This window comes from Emys orbicularis, chromosome 3 (assembly GCF_028017835.1).
Source record: "Emys orbicularis isolate rEmyOrb1 chromosome 3, rEmyOrb1.hap1, whole genome shotgun sequence".
Classification (NCBI taxonomy): domain Eukaryota; kingdom Metazoa; phylum Chordata; order Testudines; family Emydidae; genus Emys; species Emys orbicularis.
In genome coordinates, this window is record NC_088685.1 from 196,084,177 (window position 1) to 196,103,576 (window position 19,400).

Genomic DNA, 19,400 nt, shown 5'->3' on the forward strand with positions numbered 1-19,400 from the left:
ACAGTATACTACCACTGGCAGGGCAGACATGCTCAAAACAGCCTCCAGCTGTGATTTTTACACATTGCACATTCCAACTTATACATACTATGAAACACTCTGTTTAGGAGCAGATGTACATGACTGGCCAGTTAGTTGCCCTCTCCCCCATCATCTGTCCAGAGCTTGCAGGACCTCCACACTATCTAAAACTGATTGGAGTGGGTCTGGCTTTACAATCCTAGAGACATTTGTTAGAGCCATGTTAAATCCTGAGACAGGTGTGATCCAAACTGTGGGATTACCCAGTAGTTGCAAATCCAGCACTGCACCTCTAAACTACAGATAGAGCTTCAAGAAGTACCTAGCAATAACTTCTGAACTTCATAACTACACATTTCTTGGCAAGGACAACTGCTGGCCTTTGGAGCTGCATAGAATCAAATATATACTCTCTGGTATTGAAGGTTTCACAGAGGTCAATCGTATAGCAACTGTTAATTTCTTTCTAGCAATAACCTTTGATTTATAAAGTCTAGGCCTTGAATTTCAGTACAAATCATTTATTCAGAAGACAAAAGACTTATGTAGCAGCAAAATATTAGCTTAATATATTAGCACTTTTCAAACAGGGTAACTGAAGAATGAAAAGGGAATTCTTGGCTCTGATTTAAAGAAACTACAATAAGCCACATTTTCAAGTGTGTGTTGTGGCTTTCATTACAAAATTTGGGATGAGTTTTCACTTCCACAGAAAAATATTTACTGTGTTTTACAACCCCACAATTTTTCTTATTCATAGTTTAACAGTATCATCTCTTTTTCCATCAAGAGACGACAGAAGTTTATCTGAATATAAAGGCCAATAAATCTCTTATTAATCTGAAAGGCCAATATAATAAGCACTTGGTTATTTATTGATTAAAAGGTGGTAGTAAGAGTAGATGGTATTATTCCCATTTTGTTAGAAATAACACGGAAATTCTTACCATTAGCCTGAATAGCTGCGGAAATATTTTCACTTAGGCACTTGTACACATTCAGCATATCTAAATAAATTCTTCCAAGCTGTATCACAAAGGGGTGTCCGACAGCTTTACATGCTCTTACATTTGTTTTCAGAATGCTACCCAGCTGTTTAACTGTTTCAGGATCCTTTAGAATATCAACATTCTATTGAAGAATAGTAATTAAGTTAGTCTCATTAACTGAACCAAACTGAGCTTCTGGTAATTTTTTTATGAAATAAAAATTCAGTCAGTCAGTCATTTCAAACAGTTATCCTAGCAATGTGTTAAGACTATCCCACTGCAGGAGACAGCACCAAACTGCTGCTGTGGCTCATGGCACTTAGTGATGGCAAGAGCAACAATGGGATGAAATTGGGATTACTTCAATATTGCTTTTCTGGAGAAGTATCATGTACATGAGCAACAGTACAAGTATAACCCTAAAAGAAGGAAGAACATAAGGACAGGGGAATGGGAGAAGAGGCACATGAGAGGGCGAAAAAAAAAAAGTGAGAAGAAACAATGGTCCAATGGCAGTATAAGGTAGAGAACAAAGCTTGTTCTTGTCATAGCAGGGATCTGCTTTCTTTCACAAAAGGGAGGATTGCTCTTCAGTGCATAGCTATTAGCAATGGCTGGAGGAAAAGACAACCCTCCTACCTGGAGTAGCGTTACAGTAAATGTGTGGGGCACGTGAACAGGGGGGGAAAAAAGTAGATCTCTTTTGAAGGCACAAATTAAGCCCACAAAACAGGTAAGCACCATTTTATATTACTACAAGAAATATGCTGCTAAATTCTTTAAAAGGACTATGAAAAAAAACAACAACCACCCACACTTCCCTTTTATTCCCCTCCCCCATTTTCACAATACTTTTTACTATCATGCCAATTATCCTACTACCCAATGTTTGGCCAGGTACCTCCAGAATTAGTCCATACAATGCCAGATCAAGCACAAAATTAAACCTTATTAAAAACCAAACGTTCAGCAGGATCTCTCTAGCTGAACATAAAATACTTAGAAGTTAACATTTCCATAGTGCTCTTACTTTTGTTGCCTGCTGAATTATGCTGTCCCACACTTGATTAGGGAGCAACATGTATTTTTCTATCAGATGCTCCTGTACAGTTTGGTCAGTCTGTGCCCCAATCATGTATCCAACAGCTTCATAGAATGTATGCACCTGATTTGAACGAGAAACAAGTGAGATAGGAAGGAAAGTTTTCAGAGTTAAGACCTAATGTTAAAACACAACACTTCTTTATGCAGCCATTCCTATATCTCTAGTGGTATATGCACAATTTTTAAAAGTTGTCCATAAAGAGTTGAAGCAGAAAGTATGTTTTAACTGAGTCTAAAAACATTCCCAACACACACTTTACACCAAACATCAAAATTGACTATTGTTGGATGTTTGCTGGACGCCATTAAAACATTTTCTAACTTCAGATTCTTTCATTGGGTTTGTTTGCAGGTTCCCAGTTTTTTTTTAAAATAACAAGGTTTATATCAAACTGGGGTATCAGGTGTACAGCACGGAGGAAGGCCTGTTTTAACAAATCCTATGAGGTCCATCAAAGTAAGGTACCTGTCCCACTGACTCAGTAAGCTATACGTTGCTGGGATAATGGTGTAGTGTACTGTAGGGGAAAATGGAGAGGGAATGGGGAAACAAATATTGAAATTTTTCAAACATTTAAAAACTGTTTAGATAGAACACTTAACATGGGTAAAAGTATTTTATTCAGTCCTTCTCCATGCACCCCATTTACCTCCCTCCTCTCCTTCCATATCCCCACTCCTTTGCATCGCCTTCATCTTCCTTTCACATTCTATCAGTCTGTCTTCCCCATCCTTATTCTGCATCCCTCACAGAGCCACACATTGCAAGACCAGGCAGCTCAGATTCATGCCACCTAATTCCTTTTTAGTACATGTCTCCCTCCAATTTCTTTTTTTGTAATCACCCTCCAAATGTACCCTAATTACAATGGGAAGCTAATTATATCTTTCAACTATGGAGTGGCTATCACCACTCCAAAGTAGATCTTCCCCAGATGCTAAGCCATTTTACCCACAGAGAAAGTTGCAAGTATCACTGCTACAACATATACAGTAAGTTTGTGTTTGTCTCTAGTTTTATCAAACTATGGTTCCCATTTGGCATAATATGTATTGTTTGTTTTACCTGTATTCTTGAACATTTCAGTAGTTGCATGCTGTTAGTGGGATACTACCTATGCCATGTTAAAACCATTAACAAATAAAAACAATTAGGTGGGAAATGTTAAAATGTTTATCCCAAAAATTATTCAACCAGAACTTAATTCTTGTTAAAGAAATAAATGGGAACCCATTAAACCCACTTAATCTCCTGGAGAGGAGGAAGAACAAAGTCTGCTGAAGGACATTAACTAACCCCCCCACACAATGACATAAGCATTCTTCTAGTGCCACAGGATTATGCCCTACCAGCAAGACTAGGAAACAAAATTCAAGTCTCCTAAAAAGCACCACCACCATTTCACCATGGCTTTTATATATTAGCCAGAGCCACTACGTATCATTACCTAAATTGCTGAATTTGACATACCTGCTGTGGCTGAAGATCACAAATGATTGTATTAATATTGTTCAGGATCTCATCAATGAATGGCATGACTTCTCCCACTTGAACCTGAACAAAGTGTCGGCGGCATTTCTGTGCTATTTTTATGAAGGTATCACAAGCCATATCCTGGACACCATCATGGGTTTCTAAGTTAAAATATAATTATGTGTGACTTTTATGCTCTTTACAAAGATTCTACAGGTGTACACACACACACGCGCGCGATCAGTAGCTCCAATATGAACGTAATATTTGAATATTTAGGTCCCCAAAAATTTAAGTGTTAGTAAGCAAAAAAGTGATGAAACGTCAAACATATTTACCATGCATGAATTCAAATAGCTTGTTCACTACTGTCTTCAAAAATTTCCAGTGAGCTCTCAAAAACCGTGGATATTGACCTACTATATACATGATATTTGATGCAATAATAGCTTTGTTATCTTTCCCTCGCTTTTGTTCACAGAGTCCCAGAAGATCCTGCAAGGGGAAAAAAAACCCTGTACTTATCTTCCTTTTCATGTTTAATGTTTGTATTTTCTTAGAACTGTGATGGGGCAAAATTTAAAGTACTATGATAACCAATGCTAAAACTGTAGTTTGGCAATACCTGACAAATACCAAAAAGATCACCAAATCAGGCTTCATAGTTGTTTCAATGCATTTGAACAATGTAGATTAAAGTTAGGCTATTAGAATTACAGAGATTTAATAAAACTTTCTGGAAGGACAAGAAAGCAGTTTTCTACCCAGAAATTATTTTAAATACAGCTTATTAAGAGTTGTCACATGAACTTAAATTCACTTCAGGCATGGATGTAAAAGTGTAAGCAATCCTCAGTGTTTTGTACCAAATGAAGGCAAGCAGTTTGTGAAATCTATTTAATAAAAACCAAGCAGTCTTAATTTCTTCCTGTAGCATAAGGGACTGGCTACCAACTAGTCTATATTGGTGAGTGTAAAAGAAATGATAATCGAAAGAAATAATTTAATATGAATTACCGTGTGAATTTTTAAAACATGGTAAGAAATGCCTCTTTTCTAACTAATCTTGAATTTTTACCAAGCAGAGCCTCAGTTTTGACAGGTCTTCCACTCTGCCACACATCTATTGATAAAACCAAAATTCTAATAAATCTAAATTGTATATGGCAAAAATGCTATTCTTCCCTCACTGACCATAGTAGAGAAGGTTACAACCTTAAAGGAAAGAGAAATGCATGATAAACTTAACTACTTCTGAATTAACCCCGTGTAAAACTTAGCTGGGTTAATTTCCTTTATAGGCATAATAGGCAAGACTCCTTTTCATATAATTTTATATAAATGTAATATATCCTGACTAGTCAGTTTGCTTTTTTCTACAGTGTAGTTCAATAAAAACGTGCAGCAAATATTAATATCGTCAAAGAATTTAAAAGAAATCGCCATTGCACTTTTTGAACCTACCAGCTGTTCTGGCGTGAATGTGAGGAACCCACTAGTTTTATGACATTATACCTTAATTACTGTAACAAGAAATCGTTTTTCATCCTCTTCATGCATTGCTCCACTGATTGACCCAATAGCCCAACACAGAGTATTCAAATTCTTCCATGACCATTCTGTTCCATTCACTTGATTGTGAAGTTTTTCTGTCATTATTCGTTCAGTATCTGCATAATCCAGATGCGTAAGATAAACTAAAAGAAACAATTACATTTTAACATGTTACAAATCCACTTTTTAAGTAGCCACAACACATTATGGAGGTGCTGGTTACAACTCCATAGCAGAGATTGAGTTCTATTTCATACATATGCAGTTTTCATACAAAACATATGTTTTGCATGAAAACTATAGCATATCCTTCCTAAAGTTACAGTCCAGTGTGAACTTTTGAAGGATTTAAGTAAATGTTAGTTTAGGAGTTAAAAATAATTAAAAACAGGGTCCTATAAAAATTTAACGTCTAAGTCAAGTTTTTTCTTTGTCCTAAACAATATAAGGCAGATAGTTCACACTTTCTATATAGTTAACGTTAATTGAAATCTTGTTCATAAACTGTATTTGGAGAACTTAGACTGCTATTAAGCTAAATTACTAACAATGGTTGTATCTAATTGTTAAGATTACATAGGCTCAGGTAACCCCTAAGTGAGGCCAATGTGACTAAGTGGTAAATCAACCCATCCCCCTCGTTAGTTTGCATGCAACAATTCTATTGGTTGTAATGACTCAGTGCTATAATGGAGATGGAATTCCCACTGGTAGATTACTTGATGCAACTGTCACTGTTCTTTAAAGATTCTGTGGACGCATGTTACCTTGGGCCTCATGGTGAAAAGCCCCTCACAGCAGTGCTGCCTGAGCTCCAGTTGCACACAGACACTTCAGGACTTCAGAGACAGAGCTCTCCCACCCTCAATTTTACACAGCAATGGTCTCATTGACTGTCCACTACATCAGTAAGTCAGTTGCAACCTGAAGGCCAGATTCACCAATATGCTTTGGCTGCTTTGTACTGCTCTGGCCGCTCTAAACCCAGTTTAACTAGCTGGTGCACTCTGGCTACTTTGGTGTACCAGTAAATCTACAGTTAAAATAAAAAACGTGATTTAAGGTTGACAAGTATCTTTACATTATATTGCAGGGTAACAATTTTTTTATTTTATTTTCTATTTGTTTTTTTCCCTGAAACAAACTACATCAAGATGGAGTTGAGGTTGAGCATACGTATCAGTAACAAGTGTAAAAAAAAAATAATAATAATTACAGGGATATGATGGTTGTCTCCAAACTAAGCACTAAGGCATCCAAGCAGCTTAACTCTGCCTGTAATGTCGGGGGGGGGGGGGGGGGGGGAAGGGGGGAGGGAGAGTGTAGATTAAACAGACTAAAATCATCTGGGACAACAACCATTAAAATGCCTTACTCATAATCCTATATTTATTCCATGATGTAGCAGAGTTGGGTGCCTTATGTTTAGATTTCTATTAAGTATATCTTTAACTCTGAATTTCTATGGTTTATAACACTGTTGTAAGATAATTACACCAGTGTAATTGTTTTTTTAATCCTCAAGTTACTGATACACACTTTCAACATCAAGTTTTTTTGGTCTAGGAATATACAAGATGAACACAGTACATGGCTAGCATTCAATGACCAAACTGGAAAGTGAAGAACCATCACTGAACAGATGAAGGTACCAAGCAGAAGAGTAGATATATTACATACCTAGAACAAATGCTGAAGACTACTGTTTCTTAGGTATATAAAAAACACTGATCAGATATTCTACCGTGTGTTCAAAGTCAAAGGATATGGTAATTTTCACAACTCCTACAGGTATTTCGCTCAGACTGTCTTAAATATGGTGGTTCACAATGCTTGCCAGATTTATTCATGACTAATAAATGCACATTTTGTATTCTAATAACCCAAAGTTGGGTTTTTAATTTTTCTGAATTTCCTTTAGTAAACATATTTAGATTTTTTTAAATTATACATTGGAGAAGTAAATGAAGTATTTTGTATATTTGTTCAGCAAACATCTTGATACTTTCTAGCAGCAGGGACTCTTTCATAATGCTTAGTATGAATGATTTCTAATGTTTCATCATGGAAACACTCTTTCAAAGTTGTGATGTAATGGGAAAACCAATTTTATTTCTACTATGCATGATACTGTCAAGATGGTAGCTTGTTGCTGGTTCTTTTTTCAAATGAATAGTTAAGGTTACAAAGAATTACATTTTTTATTGACTACACCTTCTGAAAAATTCTCCTTTGTAGCTGGTATGTCATGTCTCAGACAAGGAGACTTGTAAAAAGTTGTTCAAGGACAAACCAATTCATTTTGAGTTACTGGAGAGTTAAGCTATACCTATTTTAGCTTGAAAGTGCTGGGGCTGCTCAAAAATAACTCAAATACAGCTGAAGATAAAATTTAAAACCAATATGTCATTATGCAGATCTCCATGAAGTTTTCAGCTAGCTTAGGAAAAAAATGTTTCTGTGCATGCTCAATGAGCATTTACTAAGATTTTAGCAGAGCTGTTTCCCCCCTCCCCCCATGTGACATACAGAGATTGGGAAATTGCATATTCTCCTAACCCAGCTCAGGAAGACAAGAACAATGAGCCTCCCAGCACTGCCCCAAAGTGAGCGGAGCTAGCGGTGTCCAGCTTGGTAGGTGAGTTTTTTGGGGGGAAATCAATGGTGCCACAGTTGCTCCTGAGTATAGTGGATAAGAAGAAGTCTAGCAAATAAATTATTAGAATGCAGGTTAAGCAGTAGAGCTGGTTGAAAATTCTGACAACAGTATTCTGTCAAAAAATGCAGTTTGATCAAAATCTAAACATTTTGTTTCAACTTAATCATTTAGAATTATTTACTATAATTATGGATACGATTTAGTCATGGATTCAGTGTCTTTACTGGACCCCTGTGACTTCAGCTTCAGCTGTTAGTGGTGGGGGTGGAGCTGAGGCGATGCACCCTCCTCGCAGCTGTGGCAAGAGTGTGGGCTGTGGCCTGTGGGCCCCCCCCCTCCAGGCCAATCCTTGAGCCAGGGCTGTGCACCCAACCCTTTCATCCAGGGCCAGAGCTGCACATTTTGGTACAGCATAAAGCTACAAAGATGGGCACCAAGTAATGTATGAAATGAGAACTGAGTACTTATGCTGTTCTCTTTCATTCAGACTCCTCTATTGCACCCATCACCACCATAGTACCTGAGCCCCCTTCCAGCAATGCATTAAACAGGACTCTCGTGTCATGAGTAGTTCCTTCTCAAAGGAAAAAAAGAATATGGAATTCTAGAAGAATTATGATGTGCTGTCTGGTTTTATTTGATAGCTAAGAGAAAGTGTGCCTTGTACTGCCAAAAGTAAGTGACAACACTGGAGGTGGTTCTTAGGTCCTATAGGCTTTCCAGTCTTGGTCCAGCCCCAAGGTAGTTTAGGCCTTGTCTACACCACAGAGTTTTGTCAACAAAAATTATTCCGCTTTAAACAAACCGCGGTTGCATATCCATACTATGCTCCTTGTGTTGGCAGAGCACATCCACACTAGCAGCTCTTGCATCAACACAGAGACCAATGCACTGTGGGTAGCTATCCCACTGTGCAACTAGTCACAGGGTGCTTTGGGAAGGGTTTGCAATGCTTCATGGGGCAGGTACAGTATCATATGATGCAGGTTTCTCAATCCCATCGTTCCATGGGCATCCTACTAGATTGCCAGCTGCTTTTCAACTGAAACGTATGTGGGGGAAAGAGGGGAGTGAGAGAGACAGGGAGAGTGGGGGGGAAGAATGTGTATTAGGGGAGAGTGTGTGGGCATGTTGTCTCCAAGTTCAGACAGCAGCCTGAGCAACCAATTCTGGGGGAGGGGGGGGGGGGACACACCCTCCCACATCAGCCCATGGTTCTGCACAGCAGTCTTTTACCCTCCCCCAAGCAGCAGCCCACTCTGCCTGCCTGCTGATTCCACATTAATGGTTCTGTGATTCCCTCCAAGGTTTTCCACAGCCTCCTCAGCTACCAGGTGCGCCATCTTCAGCAGCTCAGAGTTCTCCATGCTGGGTTGCCAACTTTCTGATAGCAGAAAACCAAACACCCTTGCCCCGCCCCTTCCCCTTCTCACTCCATCCCCCCCTCACTCACTTTCACCGGGCTGGGGCAGGGGTGTAGGAGGGGGTGAGGGCTCCGGGCTGAGGCTGAGGGTTTGGAACGTGGAAGGGGTCTCTGGGCTGGGGAAGAGGGTTGGGGTGTGGGCTCTGGAAGCAAGTTTGGGTGCAGGAGAGGACTCAGGGCTGGGGTAGAGGATTCAGTGTGGGCTCCAGGCAGCGCTTACCTGAGGCAGTTCCCGGGAGCGGCAACATGTCATCTGACTCCTAGGCACAGTGGCGGCCAGTGAGGCTCCGCGCGCTGCCCTCACCCGCAGGCACAATCCCTGCAACTCCCATTGGCCACGGTCCTGGCCAATGGGAGCTGCACAGCTAGTGCTCGGGGCGGGGGCAGCACGCGGAGCCTCCCTGGCCAACCCTGCACCTAGGGGCCACAGGGACATGCTGGCTGCTTCCAGGAGCCGTAGGGAGCTTGTCTTAGCCCTGCTGTGCTGCCGACTGGACTTTTAACAGCCCGGTCAGTGGTGCTGACTGGAGTTGCCAGGGTCCCTTTTCAACCGTGCGTAACGGTCGAAAACTGGACGCCTGGCAACCATACTCCACCCTGAGGAATGTCAAAGGTTCCCAGAACTTCTGAAAGTGGAAGGGTGAATGCCTACAGGGCACCAGAGTTCAAAACAGCGAGCAGAGCAGTCACGGTGGGCACTGTGGGATACTGAGGGAAGCCATTTATGTTGCTATAATGAATGGCAGCGTCTACAGTGACTACAGTTTGTCACTTTAATTTTGCCACAAAAAACTTTATGCCTCTCGTCGAGTTGGATTTATTTTGTCGGCAACACAGTGAGAGTTTTGCTGCCAAAAGTAGCTTTGTAGTGTGTACATCTCCACTATTTTGTTTGCAAAAACTGCCTTTTGCCGACAAAATTGTGTAATGTAAACAAGACCTTAGTTTCCTTCACCAATGAGCTTTAACTGCAGAGCTTGGTCCTAATAATTAAAAGCCTTTAAGATAATGCCCCTAAGCTACTTCCCCCTCCTATATACATTTATTTTTCCATTAACTTACTAACAACTTTTTTTCTGGTGCTACTTATTTAAAATGGTTGCGTCTGACCATAATAAATTAATAGATAAACTTCAAAAGAAACAAAAGACAAGGAAAAAACTCCAAAAATTAAGTTAACTTCTTCTCAGGGGATAGTCTTCCTAGAGTAGCACTCCATTCCCCATTCTTGCATTCCTCTCCCTCATACCTTCTTCCCACACTTATCTTGATCAGTAGTTGTTCTTCCTTGCATTTTCTATCTAAATTAGATTGTAAGCTAGCACTTAGTCAAAGGATTTCATATTTTGTTGGTGTATATTCATAAGGTCAGATAAGTCATTAACTTACCCAGAGTCTCCCTCATATTCTTGTACAAGTTTATGGAATCTGTATCCTTCATGAATTCTCGTACGACTTCCCCCTGATCATTTTCCACAACCAGCACTTCTTCTGGTTTAGCCATACGGCTAACCATTAACAACCGGACCTATGTTTACCAGAGAATCAACAGTTTTAGATTAAAACAAATTTAGAGTTGGGCATTTGACTAGTTCAAGAGTAAATGGTCAATTGACCAGTCAAATATTTCAAAGCACTTATTTGTTAGGAGAATAAAAAAGAAGACTTCATGGTCTCCAATAGGTTTAGCCTTAGACAGACACTTTCGTCTAGTTACAAAAGAAGTTACTAATGGAGTTATTTTAACTCCGAAGAATGCCAAAAACAATGTTCTAAAAGAGAGGCAGCATAACGCAATCAAAAGATAGTCTCTTCCACTGAGGCTTCCTCTTTCCAGTAAGATAAGGACTACATTTTGGCCTTGAAATGCAGAGCCCATACACACTTTAACCAAAATACAAACAGGACTTCAAAATATATGCTTTAAACCAGAGGTCTCAAACTCAAATGATGAGAGCCGCATGAGGACTAGTGCATTGGCCCGAGGGCTGCATCACTGACACCCACCCCTTGCTGCCCCCAGCCCCGCCCCCACTCCACCCCTTCCATGAGGCCCCGCCCCCGTTCCAACCCCTTCCCTGAAGTCCTCACCCCAACTCTGCCCCCTCCCTGCCCCCAGGGGCGCAGGAGGGGTGCGGGGTGTGATGGGGGCTCAGGGCAAGGAGTTGACGTGCAGGAGGTGTGCAGGGTACGGCAGGGGGCTCAGGGCAGGGAGCTGGGGTGCAGGAGGGGTGAGGGGTGCGGCAGGGGGTCGGGGTACAGGGTGCAGCAGGGGGCTCAGGGCAGGGAGTTGTGGTGCGGGAGGGTGTGGGATGTGGAAGGGGGCTCCGGACAGGGAGTTGGGGTACGGGCTCTGGCCCCACTTACCTAGAGCGGCTCCGGGGTGACAGCAGGCAGGGAGCCTGCCCTGGCCACTGTCCCCGCTCCAGGAAGCGGCTGGAGTCCCAGGGGAAGGGGGGGGGGGGGGGGAAGATGACAGCGCCGCCATGTGCTGCTCTTGCTCCTCCAGGTACCTCCCCCAAAGCTCCCATTGGCCGCAGTTCCCCGTTCCTGGCCAATGGGAACTGCGGGGGGGGGGGGGCCTGGAAGCGAGAGCACAGAGCCCTCTACTCCCCTACTCCCCCTCCCCGCCACCTGGGGCTGCAGGGACATAGTTCCAGCCGCTTCAGGGAGTGGTGCGGGGCTCGCGGCGCCACAGGGTAGGTAGAGGGGCGGGGGGGGGGGGGGGGCGCGGGCGGGGGGAGCTTGGCAGGCCGCAAGAAAGAACCCTGCGGGCCCCACGTGTTTGAGACTTAAACCAGAAGACAAGGATAACCTTAGAGGACTTGACATGCCTACTGGGCATCTCTCACACAAACAGACCAAAAAATGTATTGGAAAGTTAAAATTCAATTTCCAAACTTCTGAGATATTGGAAGATATCAACATTAATGTTGCATTAAGTTATTTAAGGCACATTTAATCAAGATGTTTATTCAAATTTTTCCATTTAGTTTGTATTAAATATGGGCGATGAGGTTATGTGATTTTTACCACTGACAAAAGTTTAGATGCCATGGACTAACTAATGCAGGGGTCCTCAACGCGGTGCCCACAGGCGCCATGGCGCCCGCCGGGGTGTCTAAATGTGCCCGCGTACTGGCCAGCGGACGCGCATCCGCCAAAATGCCGCTGACAATGTCGGCGGCATTTTGGCGGCGGCGCCTACTGACATTGCTGCTTGGCGGCGGCATTTTGGCGGATGCGCGTCCGCCGCCACGGTCCTCCGTGGCTCATTGTCTGGCACCTGCCAGACGAAAAAGGTTGGGGACCACTGAACTAATGAGTAGTGTCCCTCTATGTACTCTGAAGTATTAACGCACAAGGTATCAAACAAGATATAGGTGTGCCACAGTTTAATAGCTCAAGGGGTGGAGTAACTAGTCACCAGCCAAAATCGAATGTTGTCAGAAATATTCCGTTATACTGAGGCACTGGTCATACAAAGTACAGATTTCCTTTTCTACAAGGATGTATGTAAACTTATGGCTAAGGCTACGATTTAGTCACAGGTATTTTTAGTAAAAATCAGACAGGTCACGGGCAAAATACCCCTGACTAAATCTTGGGGGGGGGGGGGGGGGGAGAGGAATTTACTGCTGGGGGGGAGGGGTGCCCTATGGAACCACTGCTGGGGGGGTGCATCAGCACCAGCTGCTAGGGTCCGCTGAGCAGCGGCTGCTCTGGCCACCCTGGGACCAGTGCCGGGGTCTGCCAAGCAACAGCTGCTCTGGCCGCCCCCGGGACCGCTGCCCTGGGCTGTCTGAGCAGCAGCCAGTGTGGCTGGCCCCAGAGATAGCTGCTCAGGCAGCCCTAGGGTTAGCCACACTGGCCGCCGCAAAAGTCACAGAATCCGTGACCAACACGGAGTCCTACTTATGGTGCATTCAATTAAACATGAATTCCCCCAACATTACCTTTGACAGAACAGGCAGATAAAGCTGTCTCCTGGGAGGAACATCAAAATGTTGACTTCCCGAAAGCAATGGAGAAGCAGATGTTGAAAATGGACTCTCTCTATACAGTTCAGCAGCCAAATGATTCCAGTATTCAAGACAAATCTTAAAAATTTCAGTTTCTTCGACTTCTGACACCAGCAACATATAGTGAAGAGCCTACAGAAATGTGATTTACACAAAATTGAGTTATTGGTCAATCAGTATTTTCCGTGGATAATACCTTGATGCTGAAGGTTTATTTATCCAAATAGCTTTAGTGAAAGGCTTTTTTTTTTTAAATTATATCTCTATCTCTATCTCTCTCTATATATATATCTTGCCATAATGTTTAGAAACAAAATGAATCAATATGTTATAATTACAATTAAAAGGTCAGCATCCCAAGAAATGATCAACTGCCATGACTATGACCACAGGGAACTTTTCCAACATATGCACCTATACTTTTGAAAAGTTACAATAACCTGATTAAAAGGTGATAATTTCTCAAAATAATTGAATCTCCATGTATAATTCTTGATTAATCAAGATAATCATCTCTTCAGTTTCTGCAAGACAGTGTGGTTTTACAGTCTCCTAAAGCAAGGTGTTTGTCAGCAGGACAATACCAATATCTGGCTACTCAAGATTACCACTACCATAGTGTTGTGGAGCTCAGCATTTTGAAGAAGTCTTTGTTGAGTGCATCATCTTTTGCTGCTCACAGAAGGTAGATGTTTAAACTGCTGACAGAGGAACGGCAGACATTCCTCATTTGCACTCAATGAAAATTTCTATCAGGACACATGAAGGGAAATAAAAGTTACTTTTATTTGTAACTTCCTTTTTCTCTTTACTGCAGTGGTGCTGACCAATATGCACACCAAAACATTAAAAGGAATCTATTTGGTATATTTCTGATATAGAATCATGAGTTGGGGCTACACGCTCCAACATTCAATGCTCTCTTAGCTAATCTTTCCCTCCAGCTGATCCCAACATCCCGTATAACCAGTCAACTGTGGACAAGATCAGCTGGAAGGAGTGAAATATCTTTAGATGTAGTCCCCATAGGCTGTGCATGCTAGGAGAATCAAGTGATCCATAACTGAACTGATTTAAGACAATGCAATGTGTTCCCAACAGTTACATCAAATCAGTTTCAAAACGACATGAACACAGTTCTAAATAGTGTCATTTGCAATGCCACCTGAGTAGCACAGAACCTTGCATAGCTCCCACAAGCAGCGAACCGAGAGATTTCAAAAGGTCCTTGATACAATATGGGGTAGCAATGGAAAGACTAGTTGAACTACTACTATATGTTTGCCTTCACATTGGCAAAGAACATTTACTAACCTTTCCGTAACTTGTTCTTAGAGATGTGTTACTTACGTCCATTCCATGCTAGACATGTGCGTGCTGCATGCACTGTTGCCAGAGATTTTTCCCTTAATGGTATCCATAGGACTGGATCTAGCGCCCTCTGGTGTCACGCGGATATGCGCTGGCATAAGAGGCGCCGCCGGCCCTGCACCATCTCAGTTCCTTTTTGCTGGTAACTCTGACAGACGTAGGAGCGTGGGTCATGGAATGGTCACGGCAACACATCCCAAAGAACAATAGTTACGAAAGGTTAGTAACCATTTTTCTTCTTCGAGAGCTTGCTCATGTCCATTCCATGCTAGGTGACTCAGAAACAGTACCCCAGGAGGTGGGCTCAGAGTTCATGGACATACTGACTGTACCACTGATCTCCCGAAACTGGCATTGTCTTGTGCCTGTTGGGTCGAAGGTACGACCCAACAACCAGGTCACAGCTCTGCAGATGTCCTGGACTTGTACCTGCGCGAGAAATGCTGCTGCTGAAGCCTGGGCTATTGTGGAATAAGCAGTCACAATGGCCGGAAGCAGGATGTTCGCCTGCTCATAGCAAGCCGAATACACGTGGTTAGTCAGGATGAGATTCTTTGCGGTAACACAGGTAGTCCTCTCATCCTTTCCGCTATTGCTACAGAGTTGTTTGGATTTGTGGAAGGGCATACTCCTTTCAATAAAAAAAGGCGAGGGCCTGCCTAAGGTCCAATGTACAAAGCCAATGTTCCTTAGTTGTTTTGTTGGGTTTTGGGAAGACAGGTAGAAAAATGACCTGATTGTTATGGATTTGTGACATCATCTTTGGTAGAAAGGCTGAATGGGGGTGCAGTTGGAACTTGTCAGTGAAGAACACCATTTAAGACGGTTGCGACGTAAGGACTTTGATCTCAGAGACCCTGCTGGCCGAGAGGACAGCCAGCAGGAAAGTGAGCTTTGGAGCACGATGCTAACAATTTAAGGGGGGACATCGTGAGCCATGACAGGACCAAGTTTAAGTTCCATGGTGGGGGAGGGGTCGGTTTGCAACCCTGAGGATAGAGTCTTTCCAACCTCTTGAGAAAGTAGACCGTCATCTTGTGGGAGAACACCGATCTGCCATTCATTGGTGGGTGGAAGGCTGAAATGAATGAACCTTAATAGATGAGAGAGCCAGACCTTGCTGCTTTAGGTGGAGCAGATAGTCCAAGACAGACTGCAGAGAAGATCAGAATGGAGAGAGATTCTATTCAGAGGCCCAACAAGAGAAACATTTCTACTTGGCCAAGTAGGTAGCCCTGGTGGAAGGCTATTACTTTGCAAGACCTGTCAAACCTGATCCAAGCAGCCCTGTTCCTTGGGGTTCAGCATCCATGCAGTCAGGTGCAGTAAGGCAAGTTTCAGGTGAAGCAACCTGCCATGGTCTTGTGAGATCAAGTCCAGGCAGAGTGGGAGCATGAGTGGTGCTGCCACAGAGAGGTCCAGAGGTATACCAAATCAATGCCAGCATCCTATCAGGATAACCCTTCCCTTGTCTCATTTGATTTTTAGGAAAACATTGTGAACCAAGGGGATTGGAGAAAAGGTCTGTATAGTAGGTGGCCTGCGCACGAGAGCAGGAAGGCATTGGGGAGGGAGCCTGCACAGCGAGCAGTACAGATGGCATTTCCTGTTCTGCCTGGTAGCAAATAGTTCCAACTGGGGAGGCTCTTATCTCTGGAAGATGACCCTGACGACTTCCAGGTGAAAAAAAACCCACTCATGGTGAGAGAAAAAAAGCTCTGCTGATGCAATCCGCCAGTACATTTCGGGCTGAAGATCGAGCACCTCCCTGCTTGTTGATGTAAAACATGGATGTGATGTTGTCTGTCAGGACCGACACCACTTTCCTTGAGGTCTGGGGAATGAACTTGTGGCAAGCTAAGCCCTGAGTTCCCAGACATTTATATGTAGGGAGAGTTCTTCTTGGGACCAGAGGCCCTGGGTCCTGAAATTGTTGAGGTGGGCTCCCCACCCTAGGTTTAACCGAGGTTAAGGCTACAGACAGTTGAGGATCAGCAAAGGGTACTCCCTAACATTACAGATTCTGGGTCTCTCCACTATGTCAGGGAAACGAGGACTGTAGGTGGGACAGTGAGTCTAAATGGTGTCTACTCAGGGAGTAGACTTATGTCAGCCACATCTGGAGGGGCTGGAGGCGCAGCCTTACATACTGTACCAGGTAAGTACATGCTGCCATGTGTCCCAATAGTTTGAGGTAGACCTGAACAGTCATTATTGGTGGACTGTGATGTTGGACATCAGGTCCGACATAAGTTTGGAATTGGGCCTCCAGAAGGAAGATTCTGCTGGGGTTGAGTCAAGCACTGCCCCGATTAACTCTATTCTCTGAGCTGGGACCAGAGTTGACTTTTGCTTGTTTAATCAGCAGGCCCAGTGCCCAGAAGGTGCCCAGACTGTACTGATGCTGTGCCGTACCTGATCATGCAACTGACTTTTGATCAGCCAGCCATCAAGGCACTAATAGACTTGCACACGGTGCATGAGGAAGGCTGCTACTACTGTCATACACTTCGTGAAGACCTGTGGGGCTGCCGATAGGCTAAAGTGGTGAATTGATAGTGGCTTTGACCCCGTACAAACCTGAGAAATCTTTGGTGACTGTGGAAGATAGAGATGTGAAAGTAAGCTCCATTAAACTGAGAGAGGTGTACCAGTCTCCTGGATCTAGGGAGGGTATGATGGAGGTCAGAGAGACCATATAGAACTTTAGTTTCTTGAGATATCTGTTAAGGTGACGCAGGTTCAAGATGGGCCTTAGGACCCCTTTGGCCTTCGAGATTAGGAAGGAACTTCCTCTATGGCCCTGTAGTGAAGCAGACCGGCTGCCCACAGACCCAGAGGGGGAGGGGTCCCTCACTGAACCTTGGTGGGTGGAGCCACACCACGCTCAACCCTCCCACCGGAAGTCAGTGGGTGGGACAGGAAGTATAAAAGGCGGGCTGGAGAACTCAGATGGGGCCCCAGAGGAGCCAGACGCCTCCTGCAAGCTCCCGAGTTGGGAGGCTGCCACAGATCCCGAGGAAGCGGAGGACTGGCCAGGCCCATTTACAGACAGCAAATGAGTCAGTGTGTTACAGTTAGGATCCCCGCTGACTCAGTGGCAGACTGCTCTGCCACTGCTAGGGCCCTGGGCCGGGGTGCAGTGGAGTGCGTGGGCCTGAGTCCCCCCTGCCACTCTAACCCATGGGTGGCAGTCTCCCCGTCTCTGAGGCAAGAAGCCTGTGCTTGTCAGCTCTCCACCAGAGCTAGGAGGCCCGACTGTTTTGCAGCTCAGCCTGAGTGCAGGCCTGAGCCCACAGACTCTCTACTGCCCCGCCCTGCTTTAAGGGCCTGGGCTAACAGATTATTTGGTTACCCAGCCCAAGCACAGGCCTGAGCCAGAGACTCTTTGCTGCCCCACCCTGACCAGGGGCTGGGCTCTGTGTTTGTCATTCGGCCCTGATCACAGACCTGCACTTATGTCTCCCATCGCCCCGCTGATTTCCCACGCCAGGTGGCCTCCCAGAGACTTAGTGAGGCGGATTGGCTGCCCACAGACCCAGAGGGGAAGGGGCTACTCCCCCCAACGGACTACAGGCTCCCCACAAGTAGTAGGGATTGCATCTCCCCGGCGAGGAATTGCTGGTGAGAAGGGCCCCGAAGAGGGACCAGGGTGGGGGATGGGAGGGAGGGGTAGATACAAACTGGAGAGTGTAACCAACTGTTACTGAACTGAGGACCCAACAGTCCGATGTTATCTATGACCATACTTAGCTGAAGGGCAACAAGATGGTCCAACAATAAGAGAGGGGACGAATCTGGAACTCAGACTGGTGTAACGCCCTGATGCACCTTTAAAAAGCCTGTGGATCAGTGACCACTGTGCCAGGATCATGGAAGTCTTGCTCCTAGACAGTGCTGTGGTGGTCGGTGCCGGCAAGGAGCTTGGCGATTCCTGCTCTCTCCTGTCCCCGGCTGTCTTGGCTGCCGGAGGTCCTTGTGGGATTGGCGGAATTGGGAGAGACAGGTCCTTCGTCACTTGGAACGCCTCCGGTGTCGAAGGAGGCAGCTGACACCTAAGCACCGTGGCTGCTTCTATGAGTCTATGGTGGGTCCCGAAGCAGACTAGGCGCTCTACGTGGAGTTGGCAGGCCATCAGTGGCTCGGTGAGGACAAGTGACCTAGCATGGGTCTCACTGAGCTGTTCATTTCCTGCACCACAGAGCGCCCTCTCTCTGTGTGCTGTTTCTTATGCTTCTTCCTCAGCACTGGAGATGAAGAATGGTGGCAGGCAGAGCACTGTGCTGAGGGAGTGCTCAGCATCACTGTGGAACAGCTTGGTTCCGAGACTGGTCTGAGGGCCACCTCCAAGAGAAGGACATTCAGCTGAAGAACAGTTTTTTCCAGTGCGAGGGCTGAAGTCCCTGCAGATCTGGCACTTATCTTTAATGTGAGACTCCTCCAGACACTTTAAACAGTTAAAGTGCAGGTCACTCACCTCACATTGCCTTGCCGCAAGAGGAACAGAGTTTGAAGCCCAGGGACCAGGGCATGTCCAGCCTCTGGGGCAAAAAGTCCCTCGATGACAGAAACAACTATTTACACTACTATATATGCTAACTCTAAGGACTATCTACAGTAAGAATAAATGGAGAAAAGTCCAAACCACTTGCCGCAGCAAAAAGGATCGTTCCAGCAACCATCATGGGTGGTAAGAAGGAATCAAGAGGATGTGGAGCCGGTGGCGCCCCTTATCCCAATGCATATGTGTGCAACTCTAGAGGGCACTAGAGCCAGCCCTACA

At 44.5% G+C, this 19,400-nt stretch overlaps 1 protein-coding gene across 1 annotated transcript in view; it reads right to left on the reverse strand.

Annotated features, from left to right (window-relative positions):
- Positions 1 to 19,400, reverse strand: part of XPO1 (exportin 1) — a 76,633-nt gene that overhangs the window by 11,068 nt on the left and 46,165 nt on the right. The window contains exons 12-18 of the mRNA XM_065400809.1: positions 13,181 to 13,378; positions 10,614 to 10,752; positions 5,104 to 5,285; positions 3,927 to 4,083; positions 3,586 to 3,749; positions 2,041 to 2,175; positions 969 to 1,152 (exon numbers count right to left, since the gene is read on the reverse strand). Coding sequence (XP_065256881.1) covers positions 969 to 1,152; positions 2,041 to 2,175; positions 3,586 to 3,749; positions 3,927 to 4,083; positions 5,104 to 5,285; positions 10,614 to 10,752; positions 13,181 to 13,378 — 1,159 coding nt within the window. The remainder of the gene's footprint in view (positions 1 to 968; positions 1,153 to 2,040; positions 2,176 to 3,585; positions 3,750 to 3,926; positions 4,084 to 5,103; positions 5,286 to 10,613; positions 10,753 to 13,180; positions 13,379 to 19,400) is intronic.